The sequence below is a fragment of the Gobio gobio genome (genome assembly GCF_949357685.1).
Source record: "Gobio gobio genome assembly, chromosome: 22".
Classification (NCBI taxonomy): Eukaryota; Metazoa; Chordata; class Actinopteri; order Cypriniformes; family Gobionidae; genus Gobio; species Gobio gobio.
In genome coordinates this window covers 1,457,318-1,473,892 of record NC_137118.1, presented here as the reverse complement: position 1 = coordinate 1,473,892, position 16,575 = coordinate 1,457,318, and the positions used below count along the sequence as shown (strand labels likewise).

General features: G+C 39.3%; 1 protein-coding gene and 1 long non-coding RNA gene across 2 annotated transcripts in view; one reads left to right on the top strand and one right to left on the bottom strand.

Annotated features, from left to right (window-relative positions):
• The window catches only part of fryb (furry homolog b), a 157,022-nt gene that overhangs the window by 82,033 nt on the left and 58,414 nt on the right, over positions 1 to 16,575 (top strand). The window contains exons 32-37 of the mRNA XM_079804695.1: positions 86 to 342; positions 2,320 to 2,466; positions 4,718 to 4,886; positions 6,097 to 6,187; positions 6,290 to 6,372; positions 9,456 to 9,606. Of these exons, the coding sequence (XP_079660821.1) occupies positions 86 to 342; positions 2,320 to 2,466; positions 4,718 to 4,886; positions 6,097 to 6,187; positions 6,290 to 6,372; positions 9,456 to 9,606 (898 nt within the window). The remainder of the gene's footprint in view (positions 1 to 85; positions 343 to 2,319; positions 2,467 to 4,717; positions 4,887 to 6,096; positions 6,188 to 6,289; positions 6,373 to 9,455; positions 9,607 to 16,575) is intronic.
• Positions 9,628 to 16,575, bottom strand: part of LOC307118867 — a 272,203-nt gene continuing 265,255 nt past the window's right edge. The window contains exon 4 of the long non-coding RNA XR_013815580.1: positions 9,628 to 10,077. This is a non-coding gene — a long non-coding RNA (uncharacterized lncRNA). The remainder of the gene's footprint in view (positions 10,078 to 16,575) is intronic.

Genomic DNA, 16,575 nt, shown 5'->3' with positions numbered 1-16,575 from the left:
TAAAAGCAAATAAACACCGACGTGCTAAAGAATGGGCCTTGTCAAGCGTGCTCAACTTTTGACCTGCTCTTTTTTGCTCATGCAGAGGTCAGCCAAAGGTTCCCCACCACTCACCCGAATGGCAGACAGATCATGCTGACCTACCTCCTGCCCTGGCTGAGCAACATCGAGCTGGTGGACACTGGCCTGCTGCCGCCCACCTCCAGCCCCTGCACCCCGGAGGAAGAGACCCGCGGGCAGGGAGACAACCTGGGCATCACCCACAGGCTCAAGGGCAGCGGCTGGGGCTCGCTGCAGGCCACCTCACTGGTGCTCAACAACCTCATGTTCATGACCGCTAAGGTAAGACGCGCTGCGGCTATAGGCGGATCTTTTGTGACGTCATTGTTTATGTTTGTCGCGTTGCATCATGGGAGTCGTGTGGCAAGAAACACAGCTAGATACCTGTAATTTGATTGTTTTGCACGTTTGGAGGAGGATTTAGAGAAGAGGATGGTTCACTCTTGCTGTGTGGTCGATTGTACGGCTCGTTGGGGGCCTGATAAAAAGTTTTTTCGAATTCCCTCCGAAAAGGATAGCGAAAAATGAAAGAAATGGTTGCGTGCAATTAGGCGATTGAACCTGGACGCTCCGAAGAAAGCCTGGATTCCTGCAGCTTCTGATCGAGTTTGTGAGGCACATTTTGTTCATGGTAAGTCTTAGTGACTATGTCATATGTTTTCGCGTTCTGATTCAGGTGTCTAGTTAGTGTGTACTAATTAGTACAGACGCCATTGAAAGTCTCACACTGAACACAATTGAATTGGTACAACAGTCACTACATTTTCGATAAATAAGTAAATAAGAACACTGATCAATGAAGACTTAACCGGCTTTGCAGTCGCAGTGAGCAGTGATTATTTCGCCGTTCTCTTTGGCGATCACCCACAGGAGATGCGAATCACGCTGTGACTCTGCTTGGCCAGGTCTAACCTCTGCTTTTAGCACGACCACTGCTTTCTGTGTGGCAGAAAAGATCGGCCCAACTTTGCGAGAAACAAAATCATAGGCCTCCAGACTTTTGAAAGCCTTTAATCTTTTATGAGTGAAGGGTCCAGGGGTTTCTATTAAATACGAATAAATGTCTCCCCAGCAGATTGGTGGCCAAGACACGGGCGAGTCGGACCAACGTTTTTTGTCATCCCAGATCTCATATGGGCTTTGAATAACTTCAACTTTGTCACCAATACAAATTTTGAGCTTCTCTCCAAACCTCCTCCGGTCTTCAGATGTTAAAGTGCTTATATATTGTGGATTTCGCCCGCTAACTCTCTTGAAAGTGCTCGTTGCGTCTTTACAGCCCGCCACACTGTTTGTTTTGTTGCCACACAACCACTCGCGCATGCGTACAAGGATGTCAACAAAGATCCTCCTATAGCGCAAGTACCAGTTGTGCTGAAGACTCAACCCATACGAAAGAAAAGTCACACATTAGATCTCTTTAAAGGCACAATATGTAAGATTTTTGGATTCAAACAGTGTTATAAATTGTGTTGGCTTGTGTACATTATCCCAAATGTTTCCAAGAGTGTTTAAAAATCCAGAAAATCCTCAATTTTCCCCAGGACACGGCCCGTGTGTGTGTGCCGCCCATCAGTGACATCATCCCCGTGTGCAGTAACCATGGCAACACTAGCGGCGCTTTAATATCTGATGTGTTTTATTAGCCACTGTTTGGATCATTGATGGACAGAAACTCCTCATTGTTCTCCAGCTCAACACAGTTAGTCTGATTGTGTAAATCTGCTGTTGTTGATTTACCCAGAATGCCATGTTTTACCGCCTCATATGATCTCGCTCACTGCAGTGTGAACAAGTGTCTCATAGTAGCGCAAGAGTAGCATTACAACATCACTTTAACACACTCCCATGTGTGTGAGAGGATCAAACACACACACGCATGAGCGGAAAAAGCGTTGCGGCAGAATAAAAGCTCCGCCCACTCAAGAGTCAAGACACGCCTTTGAGTTGAGGAAGAGACGAAACATTACACACTGTGCCTTTAATATCTCAGTTGTTTGTCCTAGACCGCAAAAAGTCGAGTTTGAAAAGAAAACTTAGAATATGATTACTCATTGTCTAAAATAACTTACAATGCTGTAAATGTGTACACCCTTAAAGGGATAGTTCGCCCAAAAATGAAAATTAGCCCATGATTTGCTCACCCTCAAGCCATCCTAGACTTTCTTGGGAAAACTTTCTTAATTTTCATTTTTGGGTGAACTATCCCTTTAACGGTTCGACAATCAACTAAGATGTTATTGTTTTGTTTTTCATCAGTATGGAGACGAAGTCCCAGGTCCTGAGATGGAGAACGCCTGGAATGCTATTGTGGCCAATGACAAGTGGAGCAACAACTTGAGAATAACGCTGCAGTTCCTCATAAGCTTGTGCGGAGTCAGCAGCGACACCACACTTCTGCCATATGTGAGGAAACACACACTCAGACTCTCTTACAGGGCTCCAGACTGAGACCAAATGCTGGCATTTTGTGACCTTTTTACCCGCTGGTGCGACTACATTTTGTTAGCGGTCCCTCTGGTGCCATTCACCTGATAAGAGCTGCCCTTTATGTTACACATGAGAAACCTCAAAGCCGAATGGAACCGCACTATTCCTCTACCCGTTACTACACAGCGCTGGAGATCCAGTGGGAATTAATAACATCGCTACTGTTAACAGAGGTGGACAAAGTACACAACTCTATTACTTGAGTAAAAGTAAAAGTACTACTAGTCAAATATTACTCTGTTACAAGTGAAAGTTCTAAAAACAGATTTTTACTTAAGTAAAAGTACAGAAGTATTTGTTTTAAAAAGTACTTAAGTATTAAAAGTACTTAAGTTTGTCAATGCATTATTTTATTATTGTTGCATTGTTGTTTAAATGCACATTATGCCACCATGGTGGTTTAAGCCAGTCAGTGATGCTCCATCCGATATGTTAGCATAACACTACCTTAAACTAATTTAAATACTTGTATACAAGTTACAAAGCTCTTTACAAAGCTGCAGGCACTTTAAGGCCAAATGCACGGATCCAATACACTGATACACATCCAATGTTCTCCCAACTGTTTACTTTTCTGAACATTTTATGAGACATGCATCAAGTGTTTGCCAACTAAACTAATCTTTAATCTTTTCAGAAAACTGAAACATACTTTTTAAGTTTGGCCATGGGTGCACACACTGCGCAGAGGAACCGCCTTCTTCCATTTTGCTAGATCAGTGTTCAAAAAATGTTGGGAAACTTCACATGACCATATACAAGAGTGATTACTGATAGGCTGTCTGCAAAAAACAACAACAAAACTTTTAAAGAAGAAAAAATCATCCACTGACTTTCGAAGCTGCAACAGAAACGACTTTCGACTTCGAGGATCTTGATAGAAATGTAGTGGAGTAAAAAGTATGATATTTGTCTTTCAAATGTAGTGAAGTTAAAGTCAAAGTTTCCCTAAAAAATAATACTCAAGTAAAGTACAGATACTCAAAAAGTGTACTTAAGTACAGAACTCAAGTAAATGTACTTCGTTACTGTCCACCTCTGACTGTTAGATCTAGTGGAAGCGTTCGGCGCAGAATTCTCGGTTATAAACCACAGATATCAGAGAAAACAGAGCTGATGTGGAGACCAGGAGAAACCATTGAGCCAAGATCAGGGGTTTCAGTCACCAATCACCAACACCAACCATGATTTACTGTAGTGACACTAAATAAATAGTCAAATGTTTTTGTTTTTTTACATTATTCATCTCAGGGTTCATCCTTCTGAGAGTGAAATTTCTTCAGACTTTTTCCAACACAGCTGTAAATATTATCATGTTTCAATGTTATTTTATTATTTATTTTTAATGTGATGATTTGTAACACTAAAAAGTTTAAAGGTTAATGTAAAAATAAAAAAAAAGCCCACTATAAATTGCGCTATAACCAGTAGATGGCAGCAGAGGAGCACCATTTCAATATCTGCCAAATCGTTTTGACTGAGGGCAAAGAAAAGCTTTCATAACTTTATTTTTTAGGATATTTAAATATACATGCAGTGAAGATAATGTTGGAGTTGCCTGGACCACATTTGTGTGGCTATTAATGTTTAATATATATTTTTAATGAAAATGAAAAGAGGCAGAGTGATGTTTTATGACATATTTCTCCTGGAGCGTCTTGAACGCGTATTCCGCTTCAAACCCTCGATTTATACACACGAATGGATTGAAAATGTTCAAGCGTCCAACTAGACGCGATTTTGACGCTCTTTTGGCGTTCTCTGTGAACGCAGCATTATAGCCATTTCCACTCATTAATAAATGGACAAAAGTAGGAAGTAGCAAAGTCTCATGAAAAACAAAAACTTTTCTGAGCTCCTTTAATAATCAGTTCAGTGTGAGACTATAAAAATTTATTTTTTGCACATTACTGTTGTTAATAAAAGTTAATTTTATCTGCATATAAATTCAAACCCACTGTCAAATTTCCAATAAACAAACATGTAATATTATTAGTTACTGCGCTTATTAACAAAACAATGCAAAACAATAGCAATTGTAATATTAAATTAACTTTATGCTAAATTTTGTGGTGCCACTGCTCTCAAATGTTAGTCTTAACCCACATGGTCACTTTATTAGATCTACTGTATATAATGGACTGAATTTGTCTCTGACTGTTTGTAGATTAAGAAAGTGGTGATATATCTGTGCCGGAATAACACCATTCAGACCATGGAGGAGCTGCTGTTTGAGCTCCAGCAGACAGACCCGGTAAACCCGGTGGTTCTGCACTGTGACAACCCTCCGTTCTACCGCTTCGCTGCCAGCAACAAAACATCCGTTGTGGCATCAGGTGAGGAACATTTTACCATTGCTACTGGTCATCCACAGGTTACGGGACTCAACTACTGGGTTTATAGTAGCCTGGTGACTTTACATTTTTAACACTAGAACCGCCAGAGGTCACTGTATACCTAAAACCGCCAGCGGGTAAAATTTACCCATGCAGATTATTACTGTATTGATATGGCTAAAAAAATTATTGTATTATACCACTGTCTTCACAAAGTAATGTCTGGAGTCGTGAAATGATTATTTTTAGTCATCAACTATGTTTTTGTCCTGTTGTTTTATGCTGTTTTAAGCTACATAATCACTTTTTGGTGACTATAGGCTAAACCAGCAATGACGACAAGAAGTAGATGGAAATAAATACATATTTGGGTGGTGTAATATTATAATAAACTGTCATTAATCTCATATTAAGATAACCCATGTTATTTAAATTACTAAAATACCCTAAATAGACAATGAAGAGCAATAATAATTCACAGCACTGCATAAGATGACAACTTACGATAAGGATAACACACGCACAGTTTGACCTAATTAATGATTCATTTGTATAGTTATATCATTTATAATTTGAATAAGAGAACAACACCAATAAACTTGGGATAATCATGAAAATTGTTTTATTCATTCCATCATATCAGATTTTTTTTTTTTTTTTTTTTCAGGAAACGTGCAGACTTGAATAAATAGCTACACAGTAGCAAACAATACTCAATACAAAATTGCAGAACAAATTAATTCAAAGTCTGAACATTTATAAATAGGCGAAAACATCTTTATTTTATAGTTTACAGTAAGCTGACGCGTTGCTCAAACACACAGCGCGAAAATAGAGGAATTATATAGTTATATATAATATAGTTATAGTTATAATTAAATAGGGGTAAATTTGACCCGCTGGCGCTTATAGGTATAAATGCCCCGTTTCTAAATCTGGTTTTATCTAAACAATCTTTAACAACAGGGGATTGTAAATAACACAGTTTTAGTAAAAGTCAGTGACTTGGATATTTTATTGGAAATCTGTTCTGTACATTTGAAAAACAGCCATGGGTAAATTTTACCCCGTGGCGGTTGTAGTATTAAGAACAACTATGTGCCATATTTTTGCTGATTCCTGGGTCGTATCCAGTGCTGTAAATCTCATAACCTAATATATGGTTCTGACTTAATAATACAAATTATTCTGTTGTTGTTTGTTTGCGAAGGCACAACGTCTAGCAGTAATACAGTAGTGGCCGGGCAAGAAAACTTCCCAGAGACAGACGAGTCAAAGATCACCAGAGAGAGCGAAGACAGGTGCATCTTTCTCTCTTTATGCTTCTGAGATTCTGTAAAAACGGAAGCGCCTAGGTTGTGAATTTCAGCATGCATGTGCTTTCTAACATGTGTTTTACTCAGGTTGAGCAACGCGGCCCGGGCTCATAACCGTCTGGAATCACGTTACAGCAACAGCTCTGGAGGATCTTACGATGAGGAGAAGAGTAAGTTCTTCGTCTGACCTGTATTATGGACAACTTTGTGATTCACAAGCCCTCTGTGCCCCTCCAGACTCTATCGGTTACTGTCAGTAATCCCTCAGATTACAAGAACAGAGCAACAGGTGGTTCACAGCTGTCAGTCCACTCTCTGACACATATAACTGAGCAGACATTGACACTCGTTGTTTGGCACATTCTGTATATACCAGTAATACATGCTCACTGGAGCGTTACGCCTCTGTATTCGGTGATGAAATTAAGGTCACATTGAATGCTTTTGTCTGTATGTACTTTCACATATGTGCATGTCAGTCAGTCAGTCATACACACGCGTGTTTGTGTGTTGGGTGTGTGAGCCGACAGCTTTTGTCCTCTCCACATGCCTGTCATGACAGCTGATGGACGGGCGGAGACGTGTCAGCTGAGCTGATTCTGGATAAATGGAGATTGTGATTATCACACTATTCTGAAGAAAGAACATTAGACAAACAAATTAACCCGTAATTCACTAGAGTTCTGTTCATTTCTTTAGTCTATATAAAAAAAAAACTAGGGCTGTCAAAAGATTAATCGCGATTAATCGCATCCAAAATAAAAGTTTGTGTTTACACTGCAAAAAATGCTTTTCTTACTTAGTATTTTTGTCTTGTTTTCAGTCCAAATATCTCAAAAATCTTACATTAAGAAGCATTTACTAGACAAGCAAAAGTTTTTGTCTTGTTTTGGGGGAAAATAACTCAAAATTAAGTGAGTTTTTGCTTAAAATAAGCACAATAATCTGCCAGTGGGTTAAGTAAAATAATCTTAATTCAAACAGAAAACAAGATTATTTTTCTTACCCCATTGGCAGATTATTTTGCTTATTTTAAGCAAAAACTACCTTAATTTTGAGTTATTTTCCCCCAAAACAAGACAAAAACTTTTGCTTGTCTAGTAAATGCTTCTTAATGTAAGATTTTTTTAGATATTTGGACTGAAAACAAGACAAAAATACTAAGTAAGAAAAGCATTTTTTGCAGTGTACATAATATATGTGTGTGTACTCTGTTAATTATTATTTATATATAAATACACACACAAGCATGTATATATTTAAGAAAAAAATATTATTTTTATATATAAAACATTTATATTTATATATATTATAGATTATATACAGTATATACATGCAAATATTTCTTAAATATATACATGAATGTGTGTGTATTTATATATAAATAATAATTAACAGAGTACACACACACATATATTATGTAAACACAAACTTTTATTTTGGATGCGATTAATTTTTTGACAGCCATAAAAAAAAACATTTAATTTGAACGAAATTAAATGTTGTCTCGTTCATAAAGACTTGTCTAGTTTATGAATCAGTGGCTGTGTTTACATGCAACCAAATAATCCTTTAGTAATGGGATTGACGGCTCAATCGGACTGAAAAGCCTTCATGTAAATACTTTAATCAAACCCTGCTCCACAAGCCAGAGGGAACTTGCCTTTATTCAGCCCGTCTGCTGCTTATACAGACGATCAATGCGAAACCCAGATTGTAGAATTGCCCTGGAAGATGGAAAAGAAGCTAATATGCATTCTAAAAATATAAACAATTGGGATAGGAAGGTATCTAGATCATGAATGTATTTTGAAGTGCCCACTATAATGCTGCGTTCACAGCGAAGGCGAATAGAGCGTCAGGAGTGAGTTATTTCAGTGGTAAGTCAATGGAAAGGCGTGTTGACGCGCGTCTGGAGGTTCTGCGGCGCGAGAGATGCGTTTCGCGCGGCGCGATGGACGCGATTTCAGTCCAGTGGGCGCGAATTTGACGCGAATTGAGCGTCTGATTGGCTATTAGCTGTGAGAAGACAGTGTCAGCCAATGTATTGGTTATGGACCAGAGGTGGACAAAGTACACAACTCCATTACTCGAGTGAAAGTAAAAGTACTACTGGTCAAATATTACTCTGTTACAAGTGAAAGTTGTTAAAAACAATTTTTACTTAAGTAAAAGTACAGAAGTACTCGCTTTTAAAAGTACTTAAGTATCAAAAGTAAATTTCCTTTTTTTTTGTCAATGCATTATTTTATTATTGTTGCATTGTTGTATAAATGCACGCTGGTTTAAGCCCTTCAGTGATGCTCCATCCGACATGCTAGCATACGACCACCTTGAACTCATTTAAATACTTAAAAGTTACAAAGCTCTTTACAAAGCTGCTGTCACTTTAAGGCAGAATGCACAAATCCTACACACTGATACACATCCGATATTCCCCCAACTGTTTACGTTCACTTAAGACATAAGCAACTTTGTTTACGTGAATACTTTCCAAAATGAAAATTGACATTTTGTGTGTATTGGTCTGTTTAAGTGCGAAAAAAACACACACAAAAGAAAGATCTATTCAGTGCTCGAGCTCTGGCATCTCAGAGGCACAAAAACCAGACTGAACTGAGCTCTTTCATCAGGCTTTCTCAGATTCATCCATATGTCTGCGCTTCTCTTTCTCCCAGACTTTTACATTTTGCATGTAATGTTAACAAATCAAACCATATTGTAAAGTGTTACAAACAAATCATTTACTCAGAACAGCTCTTGAAATGAGAATATAAGTGTGCTTACCCCATTTATTTTTATTTTTATTGAGAGTGGTTATAGTAAGATTTAATCTTAATGAACTAGAGTATTTTCAGGTTATTTATATGGCAATGTGTAGAAAAATTACCTACCAACATTGTGATTGTCCTTTAGCTTAATCATTTGAAATAATAAAAACAATATGATGTTCAAACTTTTGACTACTTTCTTTAAAAACGACATAACACAATACTTGTACTTTTACTTTCAGTACTTGAGTAGTACATTTTAAAATAAACTACTTGCAATACTTAAGTACAAAAAATGTTGAATACTTTAGTACTTCTACTTAAGTGTGGTGCTTAAAGAGCTCAAGTCACTTTTTTGATAAGGAACTTGTACTTTTACTCAAGTATGTGTCTCTAGTACTTTATACATCTCTGCAAACTGATTTAGTTGATGTTCGGGTCCTGATCACTGTGCTTTACGATGATGTTGTGTGTGTTGACAGATGACCCTCTGCCTCCGTATGCCGCCTGGCTGATCAGTGTGTTGGAGAGTAACAGGCCTCAGCCGCTTCCCATGCCCGTGAATGGAGGATGTTGGGCTCCACTGGTGGACTACCTGCCGGAAACCATCACCCCTCGCGGACCCCTTCACAGGTACACCAGTAGAGACCAGTGTTGGGCACGTTACTTTAAAAAAGTAATTAGTTATAGTTACTAGTTACTTCTTACAAGTAGTAACTGAGTTAGTAACTGAGTTACATCATTATAAAAGTAACTAATTACCAGGGAAAGTAATTACTGCGTTACTTTTTTTTTTTTTCCAAATGTTCAAATATGTCTAATAACTTGGAAGCCACCAATATTAGATATGCTAAATGAATGAATTGGACACTAAATAGAATAAATTATTATTATAAAACATTGTACATTAATGTACACTATTGTAATGTTGCTGTGGGACAATGTGAGAGACACCTATGAAATTCAATGCATTATTGTAAATATTATCAGTAGGCCTACGTTAGTGTAAATATGATCAGTACTATACTTTCCTTTGGTAGTGGAGCTCACGTTATCACCTGGGTTTTTAGCCACTAATGTTGTGGCATATGATGATGTGAGGCGCTTCAGAATCACTGGCCACCGGCGTGGAGAAACTCTTTCCTCCTGGGCATAAGTTGCACGTTACATAAATATTCTTACCTTTCACCTCAACGAGGGAAAAGTAGCGCTTATACTTCCAGTTTGCGAAAGCTACATTTGAAGTCGTTGGACCATCGCTGAATGTGCATATGCGTGTGCGTCATAGGTGTGTGTGTGTGTGTGTGTGTGTGTGTGTGTGTGTGTGTGTGTGTGTGTGTGTGTGTGTGTGTGTGTGTGTGTGTGTGTGTGTGTGTGTGTGTGTGTGTGTGTGTGTGAACCATAGACCGTGAAAAAAATAGGTGTGAACTCAACCTATCAACTTCAACCTTGTCTCCCACCAACCAATCATCTTCAGTTATGTGTACCACCGCACCCACCCCCAACACGCATGGCTGGTGCGCGCGCACACGCACACACACGCACACACACACACACACACACGTTGCAGGTCCGACTGACAGAGAGCCTGTTCGGATGAAAAGCGCTTCAGTGAGCTCAATTATAGTAACGCGACTAACGCCGCATTTTTTTCCCTCAGTAACGCTAACGGCGTTGTAACGGGAGAAACAGTAATTCGTTTGATTACTCGTTACTGAAAAAAATAATTCCGTTAGTAACGCCGTTTATCTGTAACGCCGTTATTCCCATCACTGGTAGTGATGGGGAGCAGATCCTCGACTCTGAACAGCCCCAGACAGGTGTTGTCCGAAATCTCTAGTTCACTGATCCTCTAATCCCTATATAGTTCATGGCAGTCGAGTGCACTATAAGTAATGAGAGAATGAAATGAAGCGAGGAAATCGGACGTAATACACCCCATCAGAGAGCTGTCGCACACATTTATATGAGCGCTTACTTTAGAAATAGATGACAGTCACAGCGACTTTAGTTTGTAATCATACACACACTCTAAAAAATGCTTGGTTAAAAACAACCCAAGTTGGGTTGAAAATGGACTAACCCAGCAATCTGGTTGTTTTAAGCAAACATTTAACCCAACCGCTGGGTTAAAACAACCCATTTTCAACCCAACTTGGGTTGTTTTTAACCCAGCATTTGTTAGAGTGCAGTTTTCCTCCATGCTAGCTTTAGTTTATTGATGGTATATTTAGTGCTGGACGGTGTACGGGTTCATACAGAATACCGGTATTTATTTTTGATACCGCAATAGGATTTGAAAAGTCTAAGTGGTTGTAAAAAAAAATAGTCACACTCAGGACCTTCGGGTCAAAAATGACCCCCATAGGAAATTAATGGGAAATTGGCAAAAAATATGAAAATACAGAGTTTTTTGTGCATACAATCTACAAATCAGCCAGGATGCAGAAAAAAAGGACATCAAGAGGGAAGATCTCTAAAACATCAAGAGTGCAAAACAGACAAAAAAACACACACATACACACACACTTATACACACAAAAACACACGCATACACAAATGAACGCGTGCCATTCCAAAAGCTAATTGTGTTTTTGTGTGTGTGTGTGTGTGTGTGTGTGTGTGTGTGAGTTTTTTTGTCTGTTTTGCACTCTTGATGTTTTAGAGATCTTCCCTCTTGATGTCCTTTTTTTCTGCATCCTGGCTGATTTGTAGATTTTATGCACAAAAAAACTCTGTATTTTCATATTTTTGCCAATTTCCCATCATTTCCTATGGGGGTCATTTTTGACCCGAAGGTCCTGAGTGTGACTATTTTTTTTACGACCACTTAGACTTTTCAAATCCTGTGCCCAATCTTTTTGGGTGTTCATATCCCAAGTACCAATAAAGTCACCAAGTTTCAGACCATTCCGATGAAGCTACGATTTTTATTAAAAAATTATAAAACGCTTCGGGTCATTTTTGACCCAAAGTACCCCAGAGGGTTAAGGTTTTAGGGGGCGATTTCGGATAGAAGCTTTTTTTGCGCGGAGCTGAGATTAACGTTCTCCACGTGGATCATATTATAGCACATATAGACCGGATCGAGCGCGTTTAATTTCTTTATGGATATATTTCATATCCTCTAGTGCTGTAAACATAAACCAGCAGCACATATTTGTACGTCTGATCACGACCGCGATGACACGACGGGTTATTCTGACACACAGAAGACGATGTGAGTTAATAAATACACTGACAATTCAAAGAAGAACGGGCAAAAAATGAACAGCTTTATTCTTTCTGTGTTAAACTGACGTGATTTGTTCAGAGACTGTAGTGCTCTTAAATGCTTTGCAAATATTCTTCGACATTTTAATTGTTCTTCCGCGTTTCTCCCTGGTTTGTCAGTTGTTGTTGTTATATAGGGTTTGATTTTTAAAATGCTTAAGGTGCCCTCAACTCTTTTTTTTCTATCTCCATGGTCATATTTTGAAATGCATGTGTCTGTAATAAGTGTGTTGCATGTGTTTTAGTGGTTGTTGTCTCTCCACAGCATCATTGTGTGCAGCTTTGTAAACCTGTATTAACTCTAGTGTGGAATTTCTACAATATTTACTTGTCATGACAGTAAAACAGGGCATTCTAGTCAATCTACTGCAGTATTTACTCTCTCAATCAGTAGAAAATGTGGTCATGCATAGAGGAAAATGTACCGTCATATTCCGCGAAACCGGTATCATTTTGAAAAATACAGTGATATCAATTTTTGGTCATACTACCCACAACTAGGTATACTAATGCAATAAATATAGATTTGGTTTTCCTTGGTTAACCTTGTATTCATTATCATAAATCATAAAGAAGCTCACATCAAGAATAAACACATCAATAAGTGCACATTATTGTATGTATGAGTAATGATCACTAATGATCATGTGCGTTTAGCGCCATCACTCGACAACAGTTTTTCCGTGACTTTTTCCTCTGTAAAATGAGGAATCGGCAACAGAAACGCTGATGGCCACTCATCAGGTCAGCGCTAAATTGGACTAATTTGGATGGTCATGCTAAAAGTGTGCGGTTTTAATAAGGGGATTTTAAGGCTTTGTGTCGGGGGACACTGTAATTTTGTCTTATTTCTGACCCTGTTTTGATGTAAAGTAGGGCTGCAACGACGCGTCGACGTCATCGACGACGTCAACAACGAAAATACGTCGACGTGCGTGAAATTTATTATTTCACGCACATTATTTACGTTCTAGAATAGAACAGAAGATCTAGAATAATGGCGGCTTCTGCTCCCGGGCATAGTGAAAATGATCATTTATCATATAAAGCCAGACCGCGACATTCAAAAGTGTGGGACTACTTTAAACAGAAGCCGAATAAAACTGTGCTTTGTTCGCTCTGTAACGCCGGTTTCACACTGCGCGCGGTGGCAGAGCAGAAGCTGTGTGTGTGTGTGTGTGTGTGTGTGTGTGTGTGTGTGTGTGTGTGTGTGTGTGTGTGTGTGTGTGTGTGTGTGTGTGTGTGTGTGTGTGTGTGTGTGTGTGTGTGTGTGTGTGTGTGGAGAGCGGGAGCTTTCACACTGCAGTCAGTGTTGCCAAGTCCGCTTTTTTCCGCCGCGGGCTGGGTCTCATGTCCGCGGGTTGAAGCGATCCCAATTATGTGATATTTATCCCCGGGAATGAGAATTTTAGCCGGCAGCCCTGCAAAAAAACCCACATATTTAACCCCCCGAACACGATGTTTACCAGAGAACCTCCCCGAAACGCGATTGGGCTTGTTTTTGGCTAGTTTTGAGTAACGAATGGGTGGGTTTTGTTGTCCAAACCTGGCAACCCTGCTGCCAGTGTTCTCTCGCGCAGCTGAACCGCGGCGCGTGTATTGCAACAGCCGGTCACATTTTCCGGTGTTCTTCTCCGACCCCAGTACGTCTCGTGCTTTTATTTATTATGGGCTGCATATATCTGCTGTAAATGCGACCAGGTTCCCCTCTGTCCCAAACACATATGCATAATAACATGCTGTATATAGGTATGATTAAAGTAACATTAAAGGTCCCATGGCATGAAATTTTCATTTTATGAGGTTTTTCAACATTAATATGAGTTCCCCTAGCCTGAATATTGTCCCCAAGTGGATAGAAATGTTGATCGGTGTAAAACCGAGTTGTGGCTGTCTTTCTCTGCCTTTGAGAAAATGACAGGCCAGACTAGCCAATCCTGAAGTCGCCTGGTTTGACGTCCAAGCAGGCACGGTTTCCTCCCTTTCCTCCGCCCAGAGAATCTGGCACGCCCATGCAAACGCTCGAGAGATCATTGCATCATTGCTTGTGAACGAGTGAACGCTGGCAGTTTCTCAGTGTTTGGATGTACAAATGAAAACAGAAGTCTTTTTTCAGTTCCTTCTGATCTGTGATCAGTGATTTCTGATGTGTAGCTAATTATTTATTATTCGTGCACACAATGCGGCTTCTCTCTCTCCAGACAGAACGGTGTTTTCGTGTTTTATATCTTGTGAGTCAGTGTTTTTGTACGTCCTCGTCGCGTCTATCTGTTCTAAAATGTGCATACAGTCATGAGTTTCTGCTCAACATCAGCAGAGATAAACCTCACACACGCCGAAGCTCGGCCTTCAACATCCCCGACCCACAGTACTGCATCTGGCCCACAGCGGAGGCACCAAACGCGGCGTGAGATTAAGCAGAAGGGGGGTAAGCGTGAGGGTATCCGGGCTAGCCAGCCTAGCCCCACAATAAACTGGATTACATCCGATTAACGTTACTGCTGTTGTGTCTTTGTTTGCGCTGTGTACTCAACGCGCGTCACTGACGCTTTTATTTTATTTTAAAAATAATGCTATTATCAACACTTACTTTTAACTCGTTCATCTCGACAGCTGTAATGGTACTTTGCATGTGTTACAAAGTTGGTAGAATAATGATGAAGAGGACTCGGTGTGACTGGGACTCGTGTTTATTCAGAACTCTCAGATACAAACACAATAAACTCGCGCTGACTGACAGCGCTCTCATAACTCAGTAGTTACTATAAATAACTTTGTTAGCAATCGCTGAGCTCAGTCTCTGATACATTAGTGATGTCCGGTTCGCGAACGATCTTTCTTTTGAACCAGTTCTTTTTAGTGAACCGAATCAGTTCACCAAATCGGACTGAATCGTTCTAAACGGTTCGCGTCTCCAGTCAGCGCTGATCCATAATTTACTAAAGTTACTAACTTTCTGACATGAGTGACAGTCCCTCCGACTAGAAATAGACTAATAACCTAAAGTATATGCTGTAACTAAAACAGTTCAGACATGCTGAGAACTGATGTGAAGTGAACTCAGGTCCATCCGTCTCCCTGGCAGACTCGTGCCTGCTCGTGCCTCGATAAACCACGCCCCCTCCGCTCATATAAAATGCAAAGATGTCAGCCAATCACAACAGTGGGCGTTTTTACTGAAGTCTCACAGCAGACACGCCTCTTGAAGCAGGGCATTCAGCCACAGGGCAAACAGCAGTATAGAAAAAATGCCTTTTATTTCTAAATTATGACATTTTATGATGTAAAAGTCATACTAACAATATAAGTACAGCTCAGGAAACATTATAAAATAATAGAAAAATGCCATGCCATGGGACCTTTAAAGTTAAGATATGTCTCTAGCTTTAATCATTTAAATTATTTTTTTTAATTTGGGCAAAAACTTCTGGCAGCTTTAGTCATTGTTTATGCACATGTATATCTTCAAAATAGACGACTAGTTATACATTAACACTATGCTGAAAGCTCCTGTATGAGAACTGATAAATACAAGTGCATTTTCGTTTACTATTGACACAAATCAATAAGTAAATCATACTCAACTACTATAGTAAACAACTTTTCCTAATTAGGCCTACTCTGTATATATTTTATGATGAATAGTATCATTATACATGATGTTTAAAATGCTTCTTGTGTCCATATATTTCATTATAAAATGGCATACTATGTACACTACCCTTCCTGAAATACAATTAATATTGTCATCATTCATTGATTTCATGTTAAAATAATATACAAATTCACTACCCTCTTTGAAATACAATAATCAGTATTGTAAATTAATCCGGAAAAATAATCGTTAGATTAGTCGACTAATCGAAAAAATAATGGTTAGATTAGTCGACAGAAAAAATAATCGTTAGTTGCAGCTCTAATGTAAAGTAAATCTCACTGGGAAAACATTTCCACAGACATACACGGATTCACTCAGTCAAGTCGCTTTTGTTCAGCGGATGATTTTATTTACCCAATCCCATAAAACCACAATAACCTCAGCTCTGTTGAGGAACTGTTGTTCCGTTACCATGACAGCACTGATTCTGACCAGCGTCCGTATGACGTTCAGTGGGTTTGATGGGGACGAGGAATGGACGAGCATCCACATGTTTGAGATTTTTATTTGAGATTTTTGTTTGAGATTTTTACAAACCATCTGTCAACGCAATCAGATCTGACATCTGAACGGGAAGATAATCATCAAAACACACGAGTTATTGAAAATATGAGCAGAATTGCATAACAGGAATATCTGCTGAAGCCCCTCCCCTCTGTGCGTCTGGTTCA